Source organism: Hippocampus comes, unplaced genomic scaffold (genome assembly GCF_001891065.2).
Source record: "Hippocampus comes isolate QL1 unplaced genomic scaffold, H_comes_QL1_v1.1 scaffold68, whole genome shotgun sequence".
Lineage (NCBI taxonomy): Eukaryota > Metazoa > Chordata > Actinopteri > Syngnathiformes > Syngnathidae > Hippocampus > Hippocampus comes.
The window spans coordinates 465047-485216 of NW_017805625.1; the positions used below are offsets into that span (position 1 = coordinate 465047).

General features: G+C 44.9%; 2 protein-coding genes across 3 annotated transcripts; both read left to right on the forward strand.

Moving 5' to 3' along the window:
• The first annotated feature begins 635 nt into the window (after positions 1-635).
• Positions 636-6154, forward strand: mkrn2 (makorin, ring finger protein, 2). The gene is made up of 10 exons (XM_019881342.1): positions 636-785; positions 2619-2747; positions 3031-3149; positions 3945-4070; positions 4164-4339; positions 4416-4481; positions 4783-4931; positions 5281-5391; positions 5474-5618; positions 5702-6154. Exons 1-10 carry the CDS (start codon positions 760-762, stop codon positions 5900-5902), a joined length of 1248 nt encoding a protein of 415 aa, XP_019736901.1. The 5' UTR covers positions 636-759; the 3' UTR covers positions 5903-6154.
• A 4790-nt stretch (positions 6155-10944) lies between these two features.
• LOC109522464 (protein FAM107B-like) lies at positions 10945-19717 on the forward strand. Of its 2 annotated transcripts, XM_019881057.1 has the most exons (5): positions 10945-11132; positions 14644-14701; positions 16921-17125; positions 17647-17815; positions 18787-19717. In XM_019881057.1, the coding sequence occupies exons 1-5, from the start codon at positions 11109-11111 to the stop codon at positions 18901-18903; spliced, it is 573 nt and encodes a 190-aa protein (XP_019736616.1). In that variant the 5' UTR covers positions 10945-11108; the 3' UTR covers positions 18904-19717. The 2 variants fall into 2 exon arrangements, with proteins under 2 accessions (XP_019736616.1, XP_019736618.1); XM_019881059.1 differs by lacking the exons at positions 10945-11132; positions 14644-14701 and adding an exon at positions 15065-15472.
• The last annotated feature ends 453 nt before the right edge of the window (positions 19718-20170 follow it).

Below are 20170 nucleotides of genomic sequence, written 5' to 3' on the forward strand. Positions count from 1 at the left end.
AACCCATTTATCTCAATAGCATAAAATGAAAATGATCGTAAAAGAAACTACCTTTTATATAGATTCAAACAATGTTTGAAATTGTAATTTTTCCTATAAAATATTCTGTCTAAGAATTATAATTAAATTCATTTCAATTTATACAAGAAAAATGTTAATTCCATTTTGTTCAATTTATTCAAATAATTATTTTATTTGATAAATATAATGCCTTAACATTTATAAATGTATTGTTACCAAATGTAAGAAAATACGTTTGATATTTCTTGTATACAGTACATTCAACTCAATGAAAATATAATTGATTAAATAATGGCTAATTAATTATATTCAACGTAATTTTACCGCAATACAATTACATATTTGTCATTTAAACATATAATAAATAATGACCAACATAATAAAACCTTGTATTATTTGTTACAATGAATAATGTTTTCAAAACATTACAAATTGTGATTTCTTCGTTTTTTAAAAAAATAATTTGTTCCCTGAGCACATGTTGACAAACACAAGACACAAACAGTTTGTACATTACAGTGTACAAACAAATGATTGATTTGACTGCTCGTCAAGTAGAAAATACTTTTTTTTTTTTTCAATTCCGCCCGGAAAGCTTTTGAGGCGCCGAAACGTCATTGCTGGCCGGACGTGTTTGTGCCGAACGCCGCTGTCAGTCAAACGGGCACACAAGTGGGTGCTAGCTAGCTAGCGTAACGGAGCTAGCCTTAGCAAACATTTGGAAGTTCCGCGGAGAAGATGAGCACCAAACAGGTCACCTGCCGGTAAATCCGAGCAACCGACCGCATGTCTATTAGGCTGTTGCCTTCCCGTTTGTCTGTCTGCGTCTGCGTGTGTGTGTGTGATTGTCTGTTTTAGCCTCATGCTAATGTTTTTAGCGGTTCCCTTCTCGAGCCTTCTCAGGCTACATTGTTCGTACACACTCAACAAATCCTCGTCCTGGCTGTCGGCAAATCCCCATTTATTCGAATATCGTCCAATTTTTTAACATCAAATAATAATCCGCGCAATGTAATGCTAATTCAAATTTTCGAATGTTCACCGACGTCACTAACATGCGCCAAACATCCATCTTCCAAACAGCAATGACCCAACTTGGGTCACACAAATATGCTGTAGACAGAAAACGTGAAGGTGACTGTTACTTTCGAATGATAAAAGTCTAAATAGTCATCAAAATAATGACTTGAGTTTTCCAAGCAAATACAGGTATTCAGTGAAATAAACTACTCGGGTGCGAAGTACTGGTAAGTAACTTCTGATTTGCTTTTCAAACAGCAACTAAATGTCAAATAGACAAAGTAATATAGGAGTCTACAAATTCAACAGTATTATTAATTTTACAGCATGAAAACAGTGTCTGTCTAGCTACCATAAGTTCATTGTTCAATTTCACTGATTCATTTTCTTTCTTTTAATATTACAACTTTAGGAATATCTGTTTCATTTTGATAACTCAGCCTACTACATTGAATGACAAATCCCAATTTGGAATTTGTGGGAAAAAATGGGACGTTGTGAAAAATGTAAATAAAAGAATCCAAATGATTTGAAAGTGCCTTTTGCCATCTTCGAGGGCTCTTCAAGAGCTCTGCTTTTTGTTCTTGTTTTTCGTCATTTGTTTTGTCATGTGGTGTTTGCTGTCCTTAGTATGGACCCGTTGTGGACTGTTCTCAATGTTTTGACTGCGACGTTCGTCGAAGGAGAAAAATCTGTGCTTGATGCTCGCGCCTTTCAGCAGCATGTGTACCAGCACTGATTTTGATGGGAGGGAATGTCGGCGCTATTTTACTGTCGCCCCCTGACAGCCCCAGGGCACTTGTGTTTTTTGCGCCTGTAATGGGCTGCATTTTTCGGTCTCATTTTGATTGAGCGGGGATGTCAGCGCTGTTGGACGTTCTTCATTGGTGCGGCTAGATGGATGGCTGGTAGTGCTGAGGATGAGGAGAGAAGAGTGTCTGCGCGGAGCAGGGATGTGCACTTGGAACCGAGTGTCTGTGCTTGAAATTGAAGCGGATCTAGGTGGGACAGAAGAATTGAACCGATCCCTTCATTCGTCAATGGACGCTACCGCGTCTTGTAGCAGATGTGTGTGACGTAATGGACGCTGTGATCACGGCGTCTCTGATCCATTGGTGAAACGTGACTTTGATGATCTCTTCTTTCATCTACAACTGCTTCAAACAACACGGCGTATGGAGGAATAGATGTTACGATTGTTTTCCTGTCCATTTTTTATGATTTGTGTTCTGTTGTATTATTTTTGTTGTTTTACCTTCAATTGTCTGTCAAGCGCTTTGTTACAGCTGCAGCTGTTGTGAAAGATGTATTGTATTTTATGTTCAAAATGATGAACGTGATTGTTTGAGTCAATATTGGCATATCAAAGAACATTTATCATCATTAACATTAAACAGCTTGTCTTTGTAGTGTATTCAATTCAATGTAGGTTGATAAAGATTTGCAAGTCATTGTATTTTGTTTTTATTTATTTTTTGCACAACATACCCAGGAATATATGCCCAGTTTTGGATTCGAACCGCTGATGTATCCAACAAATGTGCGACTTCTCATTTGATGATGTTTTTGCGCCACAGGTACTTCCTGCATGGCGTGTGCCGGGAGGGCAGCCGCTGCATGTTCTCTCACGACCCGTCCAGCAGCAAGCCTTCCACCATCTGCAAGTTCTACCAGAGAGGAGTGTGCGCCTACGGAGAACGATGCAGGTCACCTCCTCGCAAACCACAACTTTCGTTGAACATGTTTTTTTAATTAGATGAACATCACCTCAAGGGAGTATCTGATTGTATGAAAACACACAGCAACAAGAACACAAAACAAGTGTACTTAAAGTGTCGGCCGTATCTCAGTTGTTGCGATACCCCCAAAAATTGCTCAAATGATTGTATCTCAGAATACTTAAGACGAGGCTTAATGTACCATTGTCAAGATAGTTATCTTTTCTGAATGGCGTGTGGACGAGTTTTGAACTGACGATGAATTTTGCAGGTACGACCACATCAAACTGTCCTACAGAGGAGGTGGCGGAGCTTCAGAGAATAAGGTGGCTCCGGGAGGCGGAGCTTCAGTCAGACCTGATGCCAGAAAGTCAATGAGAGACACCCAAGGTCAACAAGGACACACACACACACACACACACACACACACACACACACACACACACACACACACACACACACGACCACTAGGCATGGGACGAGATTCAATTCTGAAAATCTGACAAAGTATTGCTGTATCACAGTTTTAAAATTACAGCTGTAAAATGCCCTTTTAAAAAAATATTTGGGTCAATCAAAACATTGTCCCCCCCCCCCCATTGAACACATTCTATTTTATTTTTCAACAAAATACAGAAGAATTAGTACATTCAAAAACTTTTTTCTTCCGGTTTAATTCCTCTTTGTAATTCACAGTGTCCCGACACTGGTGAGCTCTTTTTAAAACAGACTGTGGGCTACTTTCGTTGTCCTTGGGGCTAACTAGTACCTGCTGGTACCAACTTTTTTTTAAAGAAAGTGCACATCACCAACAAAGCAAAAAGACATCTGTGTTGCAGTGTCTTTTTGTGTTACTCCCTGACTCCCCCGCTGTGCGTAATTACTCACTCCTCTCTGCTCGCTGAGAAGTAAAAAAAAAAAAAAAAAAAAAAAAAGCCACTGGCCCCAATTCACAAAAGTGTTTACTCAACTCTGCAAGCACCTCATTACTGGTGGCCATAAATATTAGCAGTTATCGAAATCTTGACTTTTTCAAACCATGATAACCATCAATCCGTTACTCAATCCATTCCTGATGACGACACAATAACATGATGATGAGGATATATGCACATGACAAGATTGAAGGAAAATCAACAATACCTCATTCATGTGTCTGTGTGTGTGTGTACGTGTGCGACTCAGTGGGGCAGCTTGAGAGCGTGTTTGGAGGTGCGGCAGTCAGCCTGGGTTCTGAGGTTCCCGCCGTGTCTCCTCACTCGTATGTGGACGCCATCAGGACGGGCCTGGAAGCCTCGGCGCCAGAACAAGGTGGGATGCCGACCCTGCTGAGGCTCCTGCCCGACACGCCAATGCTCAAATTGTGACTACTAACGCGTGGGTGTCACTGGTGGGCGAGTGTAGCTGCTCCCCAGATGGGCGGAGCCTATCAGGACTTTTCCCAACTTTGCCCGTACGCCGCCGCCGGACGCTGCTTCTACGAGGATCGCTGCCCATATCTCCATGGCGACCAGTGTGAGGTGTGCCGGCTGCGTGTGCTGCACCCACATGACGCCGAGCAGCGGCGGGCCCACGAAAAGGTGACGCCGGTGCGGTGATGTCGCCACTGGAGTGCGGGGGCAGGGTTGTCATGATGTTGCTCTGCTCTGCCCACAGATGTGCTTGCTGGCCTTCGAGAGGGACATGGAGAAAGCCTTTGCTGCGCAGCTGAGCCAAGACAAGGTATTGCTCCGTCTCGTGCGCTTGTAAACGCTCATCTAACAGGCATTTGTGATCTTGGCCTGTCCAATCTGAGTGCATGTTTGACATCCTCCACTTAAAAGTTTCAAGTTAATGTTCCCTCGAGTCTCCTGACAGGTTAGAAAGTTTTTGGTTGATCCAATAAGTTTTTCATTGGTCAGTCTAGCACTCTTTCAAATAGGTTCCAGTTATTTTGCAGTCTAACCCACTTTGTCCCAAGGTGGCATCTTGAGCCTGATGATGATTTTTTTTTTTTTTTACTCTCCCATATTTTTGTTTGGAGGTGTGTTCCATCTGCATGGAGGTGGTGGTGCAGAAGGCCATCCCCTCGGAGCGCCGCTTTGGGATCTTGTCCTCATGCCGTCACATCTTCTGCCTGGGCTGCATCCGACAGTGGAGATGCAAGCGCAACTTCAGCAACAAGATCATCAAGTGAGGCCCGGCTGGCGTTGCGTCACATCTTGTCACACGTGTTATAATTTGTCATGTGACATCATGGGAAATGCATGTCTCATGATGCAAACAGTGATGTGTTTTTGCTCCGGGGGCAAGGAAAACCTTCATCTTGGAAAAAAAACCTAGAGCAGACCTAAGACTCAATGTGGGCTAGCAATCTATCTCGACTGATTGAGTTAAGAGAGAGAAAAATAAATGCAGATCCATTAGAAACAGGCTGACGAAGCACATCAAAGTGTGAGGAAAAAGTTCCCCAACAAGTTCCAAAATTTATGATGATAAAAAAAAAAAGGTGTGACAAGGAGGTTGATTTATCTCCTGTCAGGTCATGTCCGGAGTGCCGCGTGGTGTCCGAGTTTGTCATCCCGTCAGTGTACTGGGTGGAGGAACAAGAGGAGAAGGACAACCTCATTGAACTCTTCAAGTCTGGAGTGAGGTGAGCAGGAGAGAGAGTCTGCCGGCCGGCCGGCTGGCCCGCACCGTGTTCTGGCTACTAGCGGTCTTCTTTGTGCGCGCAGCAAGAAGGCGTGCAAGTACTTCGACCAGGGCCGTGGCTCGTGTCCCTTTGGAGGAAAGTGCTTGTACCTCCACGCCTTCCCGGACGGAAGCCGAGCGGAGCCGGAGAAGCCGCGCAAGCAGCTAAGCTCGGAGGGGAACATCCGGGTCAGCGCCCACTACCGCCGCCGCCATCACGATCGCTGTCATTCTCGTGACGACCTCACGTCTGGTGTGCTTTTTCACGGCAGTTTATGAACAGCGTGCGCTTGTGGGACTTCATCGAAGAGCGCGAGCAGAACCCCGGTGGGCGACCGCTGCCGTCACTGGATGACGACATGGCGGAGCTGAGGGAGCTCTTCATGCAGATGTCGGCACCCGGCCAGGATGGGCCCGAGTCCGCCCCGGACCACCACCACCACCAGCAGCAGCCACAGCAGGAGCAGCATTAGAAGACAAAACCGAGGAAAGACGACAGCGTTGTCAGCTAAACACACACACACATACACACACACAGACACACACACGTGACTCCGGCATGCAAGTGGTCATCACTTCCTGCCTGCGGGCTGCCACGTGAATACTTGATCTATTTATAGACGCTAGAAAAGTTTGAGCAGCCTCCAAATGATCTGTGCTCTCTTTTATTCTTGGTGTTTGTCCCCAGCCTAATAAAAGAGTTCGTGTACCAACACAGCCCACAAGCATCTTGCTTTCTTCCTTCCCATTCCTTCTCTTTTTGCTATCTACACAGTGAAATTGTCGATCTTCCTCTCTTTTTTTCCTTTGTACTGTGTTCTCACTGTAATCAGTTACTTGAGGACTGATGGATTAATGGGTTGATTGCTGGCTCTTGTGAAAACATGACGTGTACGGCGTGTGATCCAACGACAGTCTGTGCGTCACATGTAATACGTTCGTGTTCGCATGCAAAAGAGCACAAAGCCGCCTTCTGGCTAACTTTACATGCGCAATGTAAACATGACCACGACAGTTTGCATAGATAGTTGCGTATACTGTATATGTCGGATGGCGCATTTTAGTCAATGGGTGTGGGGGTGAGGACAAGAAAATTTGCTTTTATTTATTTTTTTGCCCGTTTGCTCGAATTGGGAAATTTGAACTGTCCCACACATGCATCACGACAGTCAACTGGTGTTGAATGTACTTACTCTTGCGCACAAAACACACACACACACACACACACACACAGTGTCCATTGGAGGTCGTGCGGTGAAAAATGGTGGACAAAATAATGATTCTGGCGCTTGGTGCTGTACAACACACCCAACTTCCAATACCGGGACTAAGTGGCAACCCCACCGCAACACCGCAAAAAAGTGTCACGAGTGATTTTAATACATTTTTTTTCTGTCAGAGAGGGAAGCCGCCTCCAACAATTTTGTCCACATGTTTACTTCTGCAGCCGTGAGCCCATCTGGTTTTCTTTTGGCGGGTCTCTCGCATCAAGAAGTTCATATGGGATGCTTTTCCTCAACCGATGCCCCCTGCGTGTTTCCCACGTCAGCAATGCCGTACACATAATCGAATGATGAAACCCATTGCACTCAGCGGTCTGTCTGACATTGGGGCACCTTTAAATGGACAAATTATTCTGCCTCATTCTTATTCCGCCAACGCAATATTGAGCAGCAGAGCACTATGTTTTGACGAAACAGAACATAACTCTTCTTGCTGGGGAAAAAGAGTCAGGCTTATGTTCAGGGTACAATGTGCAACGTCGAAAGCAGTTGTGCAATATAAAATATGAACATTTTCCACGAGAGCGCACATCCATGTCACCGAGTCACAATCTTGACGATTGAGCAAGAAGGTCATGATCATTCATTCATCCATGCTCATGTTTAAAACAAAATCCAACAAGATCCTCGGCATGAAAAGAGGAGATAAAGGAGGATAACATGTCTTTGGACTTTGTTGGTCTTGACGGCTCCTTTGTTGAATGTATATGGGGAAGTGTTGAATTGGTTCAAGGCAAACACTTTGTTCCCCTCAAACAACCTGCAGCAGCATCCATTGCATGCACAGGGCGGGGCCAACAGGTTGGGGGGCCCCGGGCATCCACCTGAGGCTTCCACGCATCCTCCACGTTTCCCGTCGATTAAACGAATCCTGGACGTGTTCGGCGACGATGTTGTATCGAGCCATTCTGAAGGGGCGTTCAACTGTCATCGATGGGCAGAAAGTTAGTTGAAAATTAATCCCACAACCCCATCACCCCTCCTTGTTGACAATATTTTTTTCAGGGGGCATCAAAACCTCTTGCTCGACCTGGTGCCACTTTGATTCTGGAACCATCCAAATGAGGGGTGGGCATTCCCAACCCAGAGCCAGGGGCTGTCTAGATGAGTCCAAAGGGGGGCGCGAGGGGGGGGGGGGGCAGGGGACACCAAGTGAGTTGAGTCATGCAGCTCCAGGCAAGCGTTGTTTGACTGGATGACGACTTCACGCACATGTGCGTAGGTGTTCAAAGAGGAAAATTAAACAGCTGGTGGTGTCTTAAGGGAGACTCGGAGGAGACTATAAAGACGAAGGAAGACCGCCACCGAGGAAGACGAACGACAACACGGTTGGGACGCCAACAAGAAGACAGAGGACAATGGCCTTCATCCTCGTCAATGGTGAGCAACGGCAAACGACTAACAGACGACGTTGTGATGTTCATTCCTGTTGCTTTCTTGCTCATTCCTGTTTGTGTCCTTCAGGTGTGATGCTCGCCTTCCTTGTCCTTCACGCAGCAGGTGAGCCTCGATGCAAACATCACTACAGTACACTACAATTGCATACGTGTAATCATGGTACTTTTATTTCTATTGCTGCATCATTTCTATAAATTAATTCCTATTGTCTGTGTGTGTTTAATACCGTTGTGTTTAGATTCTGTCGTGCTGCCTGACACACAAGTGAAAATAGACAGGTGAGGCAAAATAAAACTCGCAATCAATGTGTACAATTATATATGTACATGTACACACACGGTACAGGCGACATGGTGGTCGATTGGTTAGCACGTCGCCCTCACAGTGCAGAGGTGCAGGGTTCGATTCCGGCTCCGGCCTCCCTGTGTGGAGTTTGCATGTTTTCCCCGTGCCTGCGTGGGTTTTCTCCGGGTACTCCGGTTTCCTCCCACATTCCAAAAGCATGCGCGGCAGGTTAAAGGAACACTCTAAATTGTCCCTAGGTGTGAGTGTGAGCGCGAATGGTTGTTTCTTGCCCTGCGATTGGCTGGCAACCAGTTCAGGGTGTAGCCCCCCCTGCTGCCCGAAACAGCTGAGATAGGCTCCAGCATGCTCGCGACCCTTGTGAGAATAAGCAGATTAGAAAACCAATGGATGGATATCCAGCGTCTCTGCAATAGCTCGGATTGATTGTGTATAACCTGCACTCTTCATTATCTACGCCTGTGTGGCCGCTCATCTTCAGCAGTTTCTAATATTTGGACCCATAATTGAGGTGTGTGGTGTGCTATGTTTTGCTGCAGTGTAAATGAAGCCATCAACCAGGTCTACGCGCCTTACCAGAATGGCTCAATTCTGCTCGCCAGCCAAGTAGAAGCGCTTTCATGGGAGCTCCCAGAGCAGGAATTCTCAGATGGTCCTTACAACGGTGACGGTCTAGACGCTGATGAGCATCTGGGCCAGGGGACTCAGTTGGGGGTGGCTAATGTGAATCAGGCAGCCCTTGAGACCCTTGAAGACAGAGCTGAGGCACGCGAGGAGTACCAAGAGTTCCTTCTCAAGCAGTAAGAGACATGGACAAATCCTTCCCATCATCTTTGTCCTAATGTGTTTGACTTGGCGTTTCACTTGATGTTGCTCTTCTTCTTTGTCAAGATATCCTTAGTTTCTCGCTTCTTGACGTTGGCCTTAACCTTTGTCTTGTCTTGATGTTTGTCTTCATTTTTATCTTGCCTTGAGGATTTCCCTGTCCTGATTTTGTTTTTTATATATTTTATTTCTGTCTTGATAAGGTCTTCATATTTGTTTTGCTGCTTTTCTTGATGCCGATGTTTTCTGACGTGTTTCCAGGAAAATCCTGGAACAGCTGCAGCAGCCGAAGCAATGAAGTTACCTGGATCCAGACAAATGTCAAATGTTCCAATTCCATCAAGGTTAAAATAAACTCTTGATTTGAACATTCATTTTCCTCCAGTCCTTGTCTTGAGTTTTTTCACTCACATCTGCTGACTTCAACAATAAACTGTGGACCATCAAAGGCCTAGACGGTCTGATAAGTAGCATTTTTTTAACCGTAGTCCGGGACAGGGACAGGATGGGATTTTTTTTTCTCTGGGAGGCCAATGGGACAGGCGTGAAAATCCACTTCCGTGTCACCCTCTAGTACACAGAACAATTTAGGTGTGTGTGGTTCTCAAGTTGTGGCGTTGCCCTGATTGACATGCCTCTGCAACTTTGCAAAGACTTTGCAGACCAGGTGGCGGTTCCCGTTTTTAAGAAGTGAGACCAGGCTGTGCGTTCCAAGTACAGGGGGAATCACACTCGTCAGCATCCCGGTGGTCTCAGGTCGACACGTGAGAATCTGTTGGGAAGTCGAAACCCAGATTCAGGAGGAGCGGGGTGGTTTTCATCCTGGCTGTGGCACAGTGGACCAGCTCGAGTTTGTTTGGTGGTTCACCCAACCAGTCTACATGTGTTTTACGGACCTGGAGAAGGCCGACAAAACAAATGCATTTGTGCATGCACGTGTGGCTTAAATGCAACAGTGCCAACACAAAAACAAGCTTCAAACCTCCTTTGCGGCATGATCGGCTCTTGCACATTAGATTCCCATAACTCAAGCAAAATCCTATTTTCTTCAAATTTATAATGTCTGGGTGATAAACAACGCGACAGTAGCATTTCTTAACGCCAAAATAGAAACTATGATTGTACAGAAATGTTTCTGCTCCTGATTCACTGATTCAAATAAACAAGCCACCACTGACCTTCAGTAGGTTTAGTTTCGTATTGCTTGAGCACTGGGTTGGTTTTGGCTTTGTGGCAGGGGTTGCTGTGGGTTAATACCAGCAACCCGCGCCCGACTCTCGGGTGACTGCGTGGCCACACATGTCGCACATGCCAAAATCTGCTGCCGCTGGGGTGCTGGACCAGAGCTTATCAATTAGTCTCATGCGGGACATCAAACAATACCTGGAAGGGGAAAGTCATTTTTCTGTATGGATGCAATGCATCATGGGATTTCATCCTTTCATTGTGAACATGGTAACGTATTGTGGGGAAACTTTGAGCCGAATGCGGGAATAAAACATCCTCACGAGTCACAAGACCTTCCGATAGCACAGAAACCCCCCAACTGCGGCGATTTGAGTGTGACATGGTCACTCATTTGCTATCATGTAATCTATTACCTCATTGGTATTGTCGGTAATCAGATTACTTAAACCACTTTAACTTTAATCCCTTCACAGGACGGCAGGAGCAGAAAGTCAGGATGGGGACAGGTGGCCTCCCCTTTTTCCTGCTCACCCTCCTCTTACTCATCGGCCGGCACGTTGACCCATGCCAGGGAGGGAGGAGGAAGACGAGGAACAAAACTTCTGGCTGCCAGAAAGTGGGCGAGCCAGAAAGAGAGAGGGGTGCGAGAGTGAGAGAGAGGAGTGAGCCCGTCACCGCGATCATGGGAGCGTCTCACGGGAAAAAGGTCTGTCACTTCTTCTCTGTAGCTTAGCTTGAGCTTAGCTCTCACATTCAAATACAACAACATGTCCATCGGACTGAATCATTCGCTTCTAGGTTCATCATGTCTTGATTGATTTATTTATTTTTTAAATGTTTGTCCGTGATGTGAGGTTTCTCTTGAAGTTTGTCGACGTTAGCCGTTGCCAAAACTGAATTCTTAAAAGTTTGATTGGATTTTATTGTAATGGCCGTAACGTTCTGCAGAATTTCAAAATCAACATCAATGCTACACTGGAGGATCGGAAAAAATAAAATTGCATTTACAATAAAGATTCCTTTGTAATGGATTGCAAAAAGAAAAAAAAAATTACTTTATATTAGTTTTGAGAAAAAAAAAGCTTTGTAAAGATGACCTGTATTGAACTTCAGTTAAATACAACTGAATTGTAGTGTACTGAATTCTCTTTTAAAAGTGGAAGCCGCTGTCACGTTCTGCTCAATTTAATGCAGTGATTCTTTTCCGTAACACTAGAGGGAGCCCACGAACAACACTTGAGAATCACTACTTGACAAAATGTTGTTTCGAACCAGATGTTCATGAAGATGTTTGTCTCGACGTTTTTCTCGATGTTTGTCTCGATGTTCATCTAGATGTCTGTCTCGACGTTTTTCTTGATGTTCATTTTGAAGTTTGTCTTGTTGTTTGCCTTCCCCGGTGGTTTTGCTACTGTGCATGAGCTATGGATGTTTTTTTGAGCGGAATGTTTGAACTTTGAGTGAGTCACGAGATGTTTGACTTTTGGGGAGCGGCACACCTGTTATCACGACACGGGTGTGTCGGGGCGTAGCGTTTGTCACGGTGGCTGGCACGCAGTCCAGTTGTCCCGCTTGGGCAGATGGTTGATTTATTTTTAGCCCCCTACCCGTCAAATGGGGAAGCAGGTCCCCCACCTTCACGGTCTGATGGAAGCAAAGATGACCAGGCGGATCTGTCCGATGATGTCACATTCCCAGGCAATTGATTGACAGCTTTGATGTGGACCGGCCCCATTCGAGATGCGAGTTTGTCATTTTGTTGCACATTTAATGTGCACATTACGACAGGGCAATAGCTGGCAGCCTGGTTGTCAAGGTAAACCTCATGCTTATGTTGCCTTCTTGTCATCTGTCTGTCATCGGCATGGAGTTGTACCATGATATTCAATCACAGCATACATGCGTGATGGAAGTGGCTACTGGCCTCCAAATGGGAGGGACTAAACCCATGTGACATGAAATAAGGTGCTGGGTATACAATGCTAATGCTAGGTCCTTTAGCATAAAATAATAACGCTATTTGTTTAACAAAACAGCACTAATGCTACTTTCGTAAGATTGGAATAAAGTACATGTGTTAAACCGTCAACAACCCAAACAAAGTTGCGCTGACATTATTGGCGGTCAATTTCTGTTGGTGACACACAGCGTCGTTACGTAAGCGCGCACCGAACCCGAACACACACACCCACACACACACACACACACACACTACTTTCGTAAGATTGGAATAAAGTACATGTGTTAAACCGTCAACAACCCAAACAAAGTTGCGCTGACATTATTGGCGGTCAATTTCTGTTGGTGACACACAGCGTCGTTACGTAAGCGTGCACCGAACCCGAACACACACACACACACACACACACACACACACACACACACACACACACACACACACACACACACACACACACACACGGATGGATGCACAAACATGCACAGAGCGAGGGGAAGAACCAGCTTGAGTGACAAACAAAGTAGATTAAAGACTAATTAAGTCCTTCACAGAAAATCCTCCAGCTAAAAATACAAAACCACTCACTAGGACTTGGGCGCGCACACACACACACACACACACACACACACACACACACACACACACACACACACACACACACATTTTGATATTGATCAGTATTGATTTTGTGTAGCGTTTGGCGGTGAGGTTTTGGAAACTAAAGGTAAGTATGTTTTTTGCTTCAGTAATTGTGGTATTCATCCTCAAATCTGTGAATTGACTGTCTCTTCTTGCCGCACATATATTATTTTTTATTTATTTTTTTGGTACACAATTTGTACGTCATTGCTCACTTATCAAACACTGGCTTGATAATTACATGGTACCGGTCCCATCCATCCATTTTCAACACGCCTATCCTAAAGAGAGTCGCAGGAATTACTGGAGCCTATCCCAGCTGACTTTGGGTGAAAGGCGGAATAACGCCTGAACTGGTCACCAGTCAGTCCCAGGGCAAATATAGAGACGAACAACCACATACACTCATATTCTCACCGTCACTGAGTGGGAAATGATCCCACGCTGTCCACACACAAGTTGCTGCATGGGAAAAATTATTTCTTTCATTTCTTAATAAAAACATAACATATTGTATGTTATTCCAATCTAGTGCAACTCTAATATACAGTATGTATACGGTTTGTCAATATCAGTGGCGTGCAGAGGCTGTCTGTGTGTTGATGGACCTGGAAATATTTCAGGGGCATCCTCAGTTGGGGAAACTTACGTCCGAACCCTGCCTTCACAAAGTGGTGGGGGGTGAAGGGCGTCCAGGAATTTAAGCGTTGTTCAAGAGGGCTCAGTGAGACAGTGGGGGCCTTGTTGTTGTCGCTTTGAGTTTGCCTGATGAAGCGTCTCCCAGCAACCAACAGAACCACTCAGACAAACACGCACACATCCACCCCCCAAACACAGAACCCCCAACACACTATGTGTGTGTGTGTGTGTGTGTGTGTGTGTGTGTGTGTGTGTGTGTGTGAGAGAAACAGAGTTAGAGATGTCTGTGTGTGTGTGTGCATGTGATAGTTTTTGTGTGCTTGTGTGTCTGCATGATTTGTGAACATGCATGTGTGCTTCTGTTTGTGTGAGGCAAGTGAGACAGATGTGTGCGTGAGGATGACAGAAGAAGTCCCGTCAGTCAGTGTGGAACAAGAGGAAAAGCTGAAGGCTGATAAGAATGAAAAAGAGAGAGAGAGAGAGAGAGAGAGAGAGAGAGAGAAAGAGGAAAAGCTGAAGGCTGATAAGAATGAAAAAAATAGATAGAGAGAGAGAGAGAGAGAGAGAGAGAGAGAGAGAGAGAGAGAGAGAGAGAGAGAGAGAGGGGCAAGGACATTCGCCTCACATTTGAGAGGTCGTAGATTGGAATCTGGAAATCACAGTTGTGGCCTTCCTATGTGAGGTTTGCGGGTACTTGGTTTCCTTCTTCATTGCCAAATATAAGTGCTAAGTTGACTGAACACTTGAAATTGGTGGTGGTTGCCAATGTGAGTTTGAATGGTTGTCTACTCGTACGCTGCAATTGGCTGGCGACCAGTTCAAGGCATCCTCTGCCTCGCCTCAGCTGAGAGACAGCCGGGGTAGTCTTCAGTACCTCCTCGAGCCGTCAGGAGGTTCGGAGTTTGGAGAATGAATGGATGGATGATTGTCAGCTCGGCGTTGACTGACAGGACGGTGCTATTGTGTGTTTGTCCTGCAGAGGGCTTACAACATCGCTCAGCAGCCGAGAGACGCCGAGGCAAGCGGGACACGTGCAGGTCAGCCAACACCGACACCCCCCTCTAGAAACTGGCGGAGCTGAGAAGGGGGGCGGTGGGCATCTAGAATATCTAATGAATGTTTGTCAGCGTTTCTTAATTTAAGGATTTTGTTTTAAAAAACATTTTTTGCAGAACCCCTGAGATATCTTTGCCCCCCACTCCCCTCAAGCAAAAAAAAAAATCTTAGCTCTGCCAGTGCCCCAAGACCACCCTAGTTTGTGTGTGTGTGTGTGTGTGTGTGTGTGTGTGTGTGTGTGTGTGTGTGTGTGTGTGTGTTGCATGACTATATGTCAGCGAGCTAGCAGGCTACCATTAGCTCAATAGACATCTTTGTGATCCAAACTTTTATTTTGATGCTCTCACTGGACAGGAAGTAGACGGTGACCCTGCCTACACCACCCGGGTAACCTTTGATGAGCTAGCGTAGCATTAGCCTCGGGCAACATAATGACATCACGTGACTCTGGGCTGACTCCTGGAAACAGCCACCCCTACTTAAGATCGTTGATGAAACTCCACACGCATACTCCGCTGTTGTGAAGGCGATGTGAGAATGTGGAGAAGAAAGAAAAAAGAAAGAAACAAACAAACAAACAAAGGGGGGAAGGACTTAGCCAGGATCATGTGATCACACTCGCCTGCCTCCTAACTGAGGGGGAAAAGGGCTCATTCAGAGACGGCATGAAGACATGGAGCGATGGACCCAAGAGACGACTGACGAATGGATGGATGACAACAGTTCCTCCAGGGTGGGATTTTTTCGTTCTGGTAAGACAGGAAATCAAATGCAGCCTATGCTACGACAGCAGCAACACTGGAACAACTGAAGTGGAAATGACTTCAAAAATTATACATAAGGATAATAATAATAATAATAATAGTCCAACAGTTGAGTAAGTAAAGTGTACATTCATTCATTTGTAAAATTATCAATCCAGCTACCCTGGTGCCTTGAGTTCTAAGTTCTCTCGTCATTTTTTAGCCTCATGATACGAGCCAAAATCGAGTGTGCTTCACCGCTAGGTGGGGCCAGCACACATCGCCATCAATTCTCGTCGCTTTCCTTACAGTGGAAGAGAAATATCAGTGGGTGGCGCTAACCTACCATTAAACTGGTTTGACACCTGCCAATACCACAGAAGAAGAAGAAGAAGAAGAAGAAGAAGAAGAAGAAGAAGAAGAAGAAGAAGAAGAAGAAGAAGAAAGGATTTAATGGATTGCCATTAGATAGAGTAGTGTTTTGTATTTTCCCTGTTTTTAGGTGGTGTGGAGAGCAAATGTGTTTTTTTTAGAGCTGTGCGGCTGAAGCGTCATGAAGTGTTGAGGGCTTTCCTTCAAATTGTCATTTGGAGCTTTGGTACGTGTGTAAAAGCCACTTTAGGAACATCTAGTAGATGAAATAAGTCAAAGGAACCTGTCAGTAAAATGTCAAATGTTCAGTCATACTTAAATTTCAGGCGCAAAAAAACATTTTTCTCATTAGTTTGGCGGTTATTACATAAGTTTCCACCAAAACAACCCGTGAAACCAATGGCATCCACCGAAGCAATCTGCGCTGTGATGGATGACATTTCCACCATCATCAGTCATGTAATATACAAAACAATACAAGCTTCAAAGCAAATGGTGCTTTGGAGCACACCAAGCAGTGTGATTCAGGAAGTCTGAAACAAGTTTTGACGTATCAGTTTCATTTGACCATCACTTGTGTTTTTAGACACGACAAGACAGTTAACTGTAATATTTCTCATGAAAAAAACAGGCAAAAATAATTTGGGGTGTTGGAACGGATCAATTGCATTTCTATTCATTTGAATGAGGAAAAATGATTTGGGACAAACCTCAGTGTCTACCCACACACACACACGCACACGGTCATGTTTCTCTTGTGCTTCCATTTTTGGGGATGATGAATGTGGCTGCAGACGGTGTCTGCTTTCATAAAAGAAAGACACCCGTGCTTGTGTGCGTGCGCACGTGTGTGAGGAAACAGGATCCGTATGTAGCCAAAGACGACGGACGACACGGCTCACATGACCTCTAATCGACTGCTTTGTCTCCACAACACTTTCAGCTGCTGCTCCGTGCGCCCCCTGCAAGCGCGGCAGCAAAAAGCAAACCATGGGAAGGCACACGGGAGGCGGAGCCTATTACTACCTACCTTCTCATGCAATGGACTATTCCACTGGACTACAGTATTCCTCTTTGTTGTGCAGCTTCGGCGTATGGCGAGCTGCAGCCTCATCAGAGAAGAATGGCGCCCACCGTTTCCTGCTATGTGCCGCCGCCCCCTGACTACTTGACGGACATCCACGGCCCCCGTCACGATGACCTCATCAAGCCCAGGAAGCTCCTCAATCCCGTCAAAAGTTCCCGAAGTCACCAAGAGCTCCACAGAGAACTGATGACCAGCTGTAAACGGTAATGAAAATATACTTTTCATCCATCCATCTGTACATCCGCCCGCTGTTGCATCCATTTGTCCATGCGTTTGTCCGCACCTCGGCTTTTATAGCAAAGGCCGGGAACACACAAGGATTTTTCAAATCTTAAAAGCTTTTTTTATCATTGTCAGACCCCACACATAAAGAAACTGGGCATTTAACAGTATACAGTACAGATCGTATTTTATGTGGAGTGCTCAGATAATTGTTGGGCCCACTCATCACACATCTCACATCATATCATCTTATAAGACCTAAGACTGTTGGGGATTTGACGTCCTTGGTCGGGATTCTTCATTGCCTCAAGGGATGCAATCACATTTGAGATATCTTTAGGATGCTGCCCTCTGCTGGAAGAAATGTATATTACACTCCCTGTACTTGTTCGTGTATTATTTATTTGGTATTATTTATGGGTATTTGTGTGTGTGTGTGTGTGTGTGTGTGTGTGTGTGTGTGTGTGTGTGTGTGTGTGTGTGTGTGTGTGTGTGTGCATAGAAGCGGCGGGGGCGTGCGTGTGGAAAGCAACAAGCCGGAGCTTGAGCGTGTACTGGAGTGTCGGCGGCGCGATCAGCTGATTAAGGAAAGGAAAAAGCAAGAGGAAGCACGGAGGAAGATTTCGCCACTGGAAGCCGAACTCAGGAAGAGGCACCAAGCGCTCGAAGAGGTAAGCAGAAACTAACAAAAGAAAAAAAAAACCCACACCCATATATACTTGCTGGGTCTTCCAGCGTGTCTTGGGTCATCTGCGGGGCTTCCTACCGGTGGGACTTGCCAGGGGATGCCTCCCTGACGTTCGATCGAGCTTATCTGCTTCCTCTCAAATTGTTTTATGAAGAGAAATTGCATTCAGGAGGTGCATGGGTCGTACATGTCATAGCTCATCACGCCTCATGGGACGTTGTCAAGCGTTTTGGTGCCGTCTAGCGGTGGGGATTTGAAGCGCACTTGTCTCAAAGTTGGTTCCAGTCTCAAGAAGAAAAATTGGTCACGTGACGTCTTGTTTCTGGAAACACGCGCAAGCATGCCACTTGCATCTCAAGGGACCACTATGTTCTCTTTATAGCAAATTGTACCTGTTCCTTTGTTGGGCTCACTTTTGACCAACTGGAAAGTTACATTTCTGAATTGTATCAGTATTTATACAATTGAATCCCTTGAAATGGCTTTTCATTCTAGATTGAACATTTGCAAAAAGTTGCTTTTCTTCCACAAACCACTTCCTTGTGCTATTCTTAGTTTGCAAAAGAGGCGTGTAATAGTTTACTGCACTCCAAGGGAGCAAATGAATATGAAATGCGATGGCGCCCGCTGACCATGGATAACAATTTCACAACAGGAACAAGAAGACAGGCAGACAGCAGTCTTAAGGTGCTACTTATATCAAAATGCCATTTTTGAGCTTGTTTTCCAATCTGTGGGTTATTCCAGCAAATGAATCGGAAGGGTTCAAAAATGATGACTCAATGTACTTATGAAAAGAAATCATATTAGTCAACAAACTTTATCCAGTAAAAGAAAGGTAAAAAATCTCAAGCTAATCTGGAGTCAAATCCATCGAGACCTGAGGGTGAAAGTTAACTTTCAACTACAACGCGGTTCACGGCTTGACGTCGATGCTGCTTTGCGTTGTTCCAGATGGAGCTGGAGCAGCAAAAGGACGAGCGAGACAAGCTGGCTGCTCCGGAGTTTGTCAAAGTCAAAGAGAACCTGAGGAGGACGTCGTATGCTGGCAAAGAGGAGAAGCAAGTCTAAAGTCAGGTCCCTCACGTGCACGTACAATCGCATTCATGCACACCCGCACAAACGCACGCACGGTTTGGAGACACTTTGACAAAGACCAAATGAGGACAAGTGACGACGTACTCTTGTCGCTCCTGCCTTCCGATGTTGTTGAAGGACACGTCGTGTGAGAAAGCATGCCCAGTAGCAGCACGGTCACATGGTGACGAATGTTGTCGAGGGCGGTGTGGAGGGGTTTGGAGGTGGCACTCTGCTGAAGGACTTGCAGAATGACAAGAAGACATTGCTCTGTTTTGCAAAGGACTCGTTATCACCAGGCTTTGCCTGAGGCTATGCCATCTGATCCTGGACTGGTCACCATACATGAGAAACTATGTTTGCCCATTCAGTGGCAGGGCATATATTGGCAACCGATGGACTGGTCATTGTCAGGGCGACTGTAGCCCAACAATGGATTGACCCTTCAATTCACACGTTGACAGTTTGGAGACTTAGGAGACATTCATTCATGTTGTAATGTGAATAATTTAGTTTCTTTTTAAACAACCGCAATGACAAAACTACCAGATTTGAATGACCTCAACACTGCTTGATTTTTAAGCCATGAATCCAAATTGTGTTGATTCAATACAATAATACGTTGCAATGAAATAAAGATCATGTCATTGTTTCAAGTATTGCTGAATTATGCTGTCATCGTGATGACATCATATGCTTGCTTCATCTTCATCTGAAAAGCCTCCTTTGTTGTTGATGTTATTTTTAATAAATAAATGTCCACAGATCACAATCATGTCTGATGATTATAGTAAAAGACTAATCACACTGTTGTCAAGCTTCATTTCTATGCTCATATCTTCGAAACATTCTCTATATATTTCTAATATAATTACATTCTTATTATTATGTTCTTCATATACTAATATATATACACACATATGCAGTATTTATTTTGTATTCATACACATGTACATATCGGTTCAGGGCCTACTGCCCAAAAACAGCTGGGATAGGCTCTGGCATGCCCGCGGCTCTTGTGCGGATAAATGGATTAGAAAGTGGATGGATGGATATATGGGTGCCATATGTAATTTATACATATTTATTAGTGCTGTCAAGTGGTAAATATTTTAAAGCTAATCAATCGCACAACTTTCTGTTATTAATGACTATTATTGGTGTTTCAAGGGACCATTGATTGGGCTGAACATTGGCACTTATGTCCAGTAATAGCTTTGTATGTAAAACTGATGTCAGCACTAAACACTCAAAAGTGATT

Coding starts and splice junctions, on each gene's coding strand:
- LOC109522464 (XM_019881057.1), top strand. CDS start 11,109: ATGGGAGCGTCTCACGGGAAAAAG. Junction 11,133..14,643: donor GAGCGTCTCACGGGAAAAAG/GTCTGTCACTTC, acceptor TTTGTCCTGCAG/AGGGCTTACAACATCGCTCA. Junction 14,702..16,920: donor GGCAAGCGGGACACGTGCAG/GTCAGCCAACAC, acceptor TTTGTTGTGCAG/CTTCGGCGTATGGCGAGCTG.
- mkrn2 (XM_019881342.1), top strand. CDS start 760: ATGAGCACCAAACAGGTCACCTGCCG. Junction 4,071..4,163: donor AGCCTCGGCGCCAGAACAAG/GTGGGATGCCGA, acceptor GGGCGAGTGTAG/CTGCTCCCCAGATGGGCGGA. Junction 4,482..4,782: donor CGCAGCTGAGCCAAGACAAG/GTATTGCTCCGT, acceptor TTTTGTTTGGAG/GTGTGTTCCATCTGCATGGA.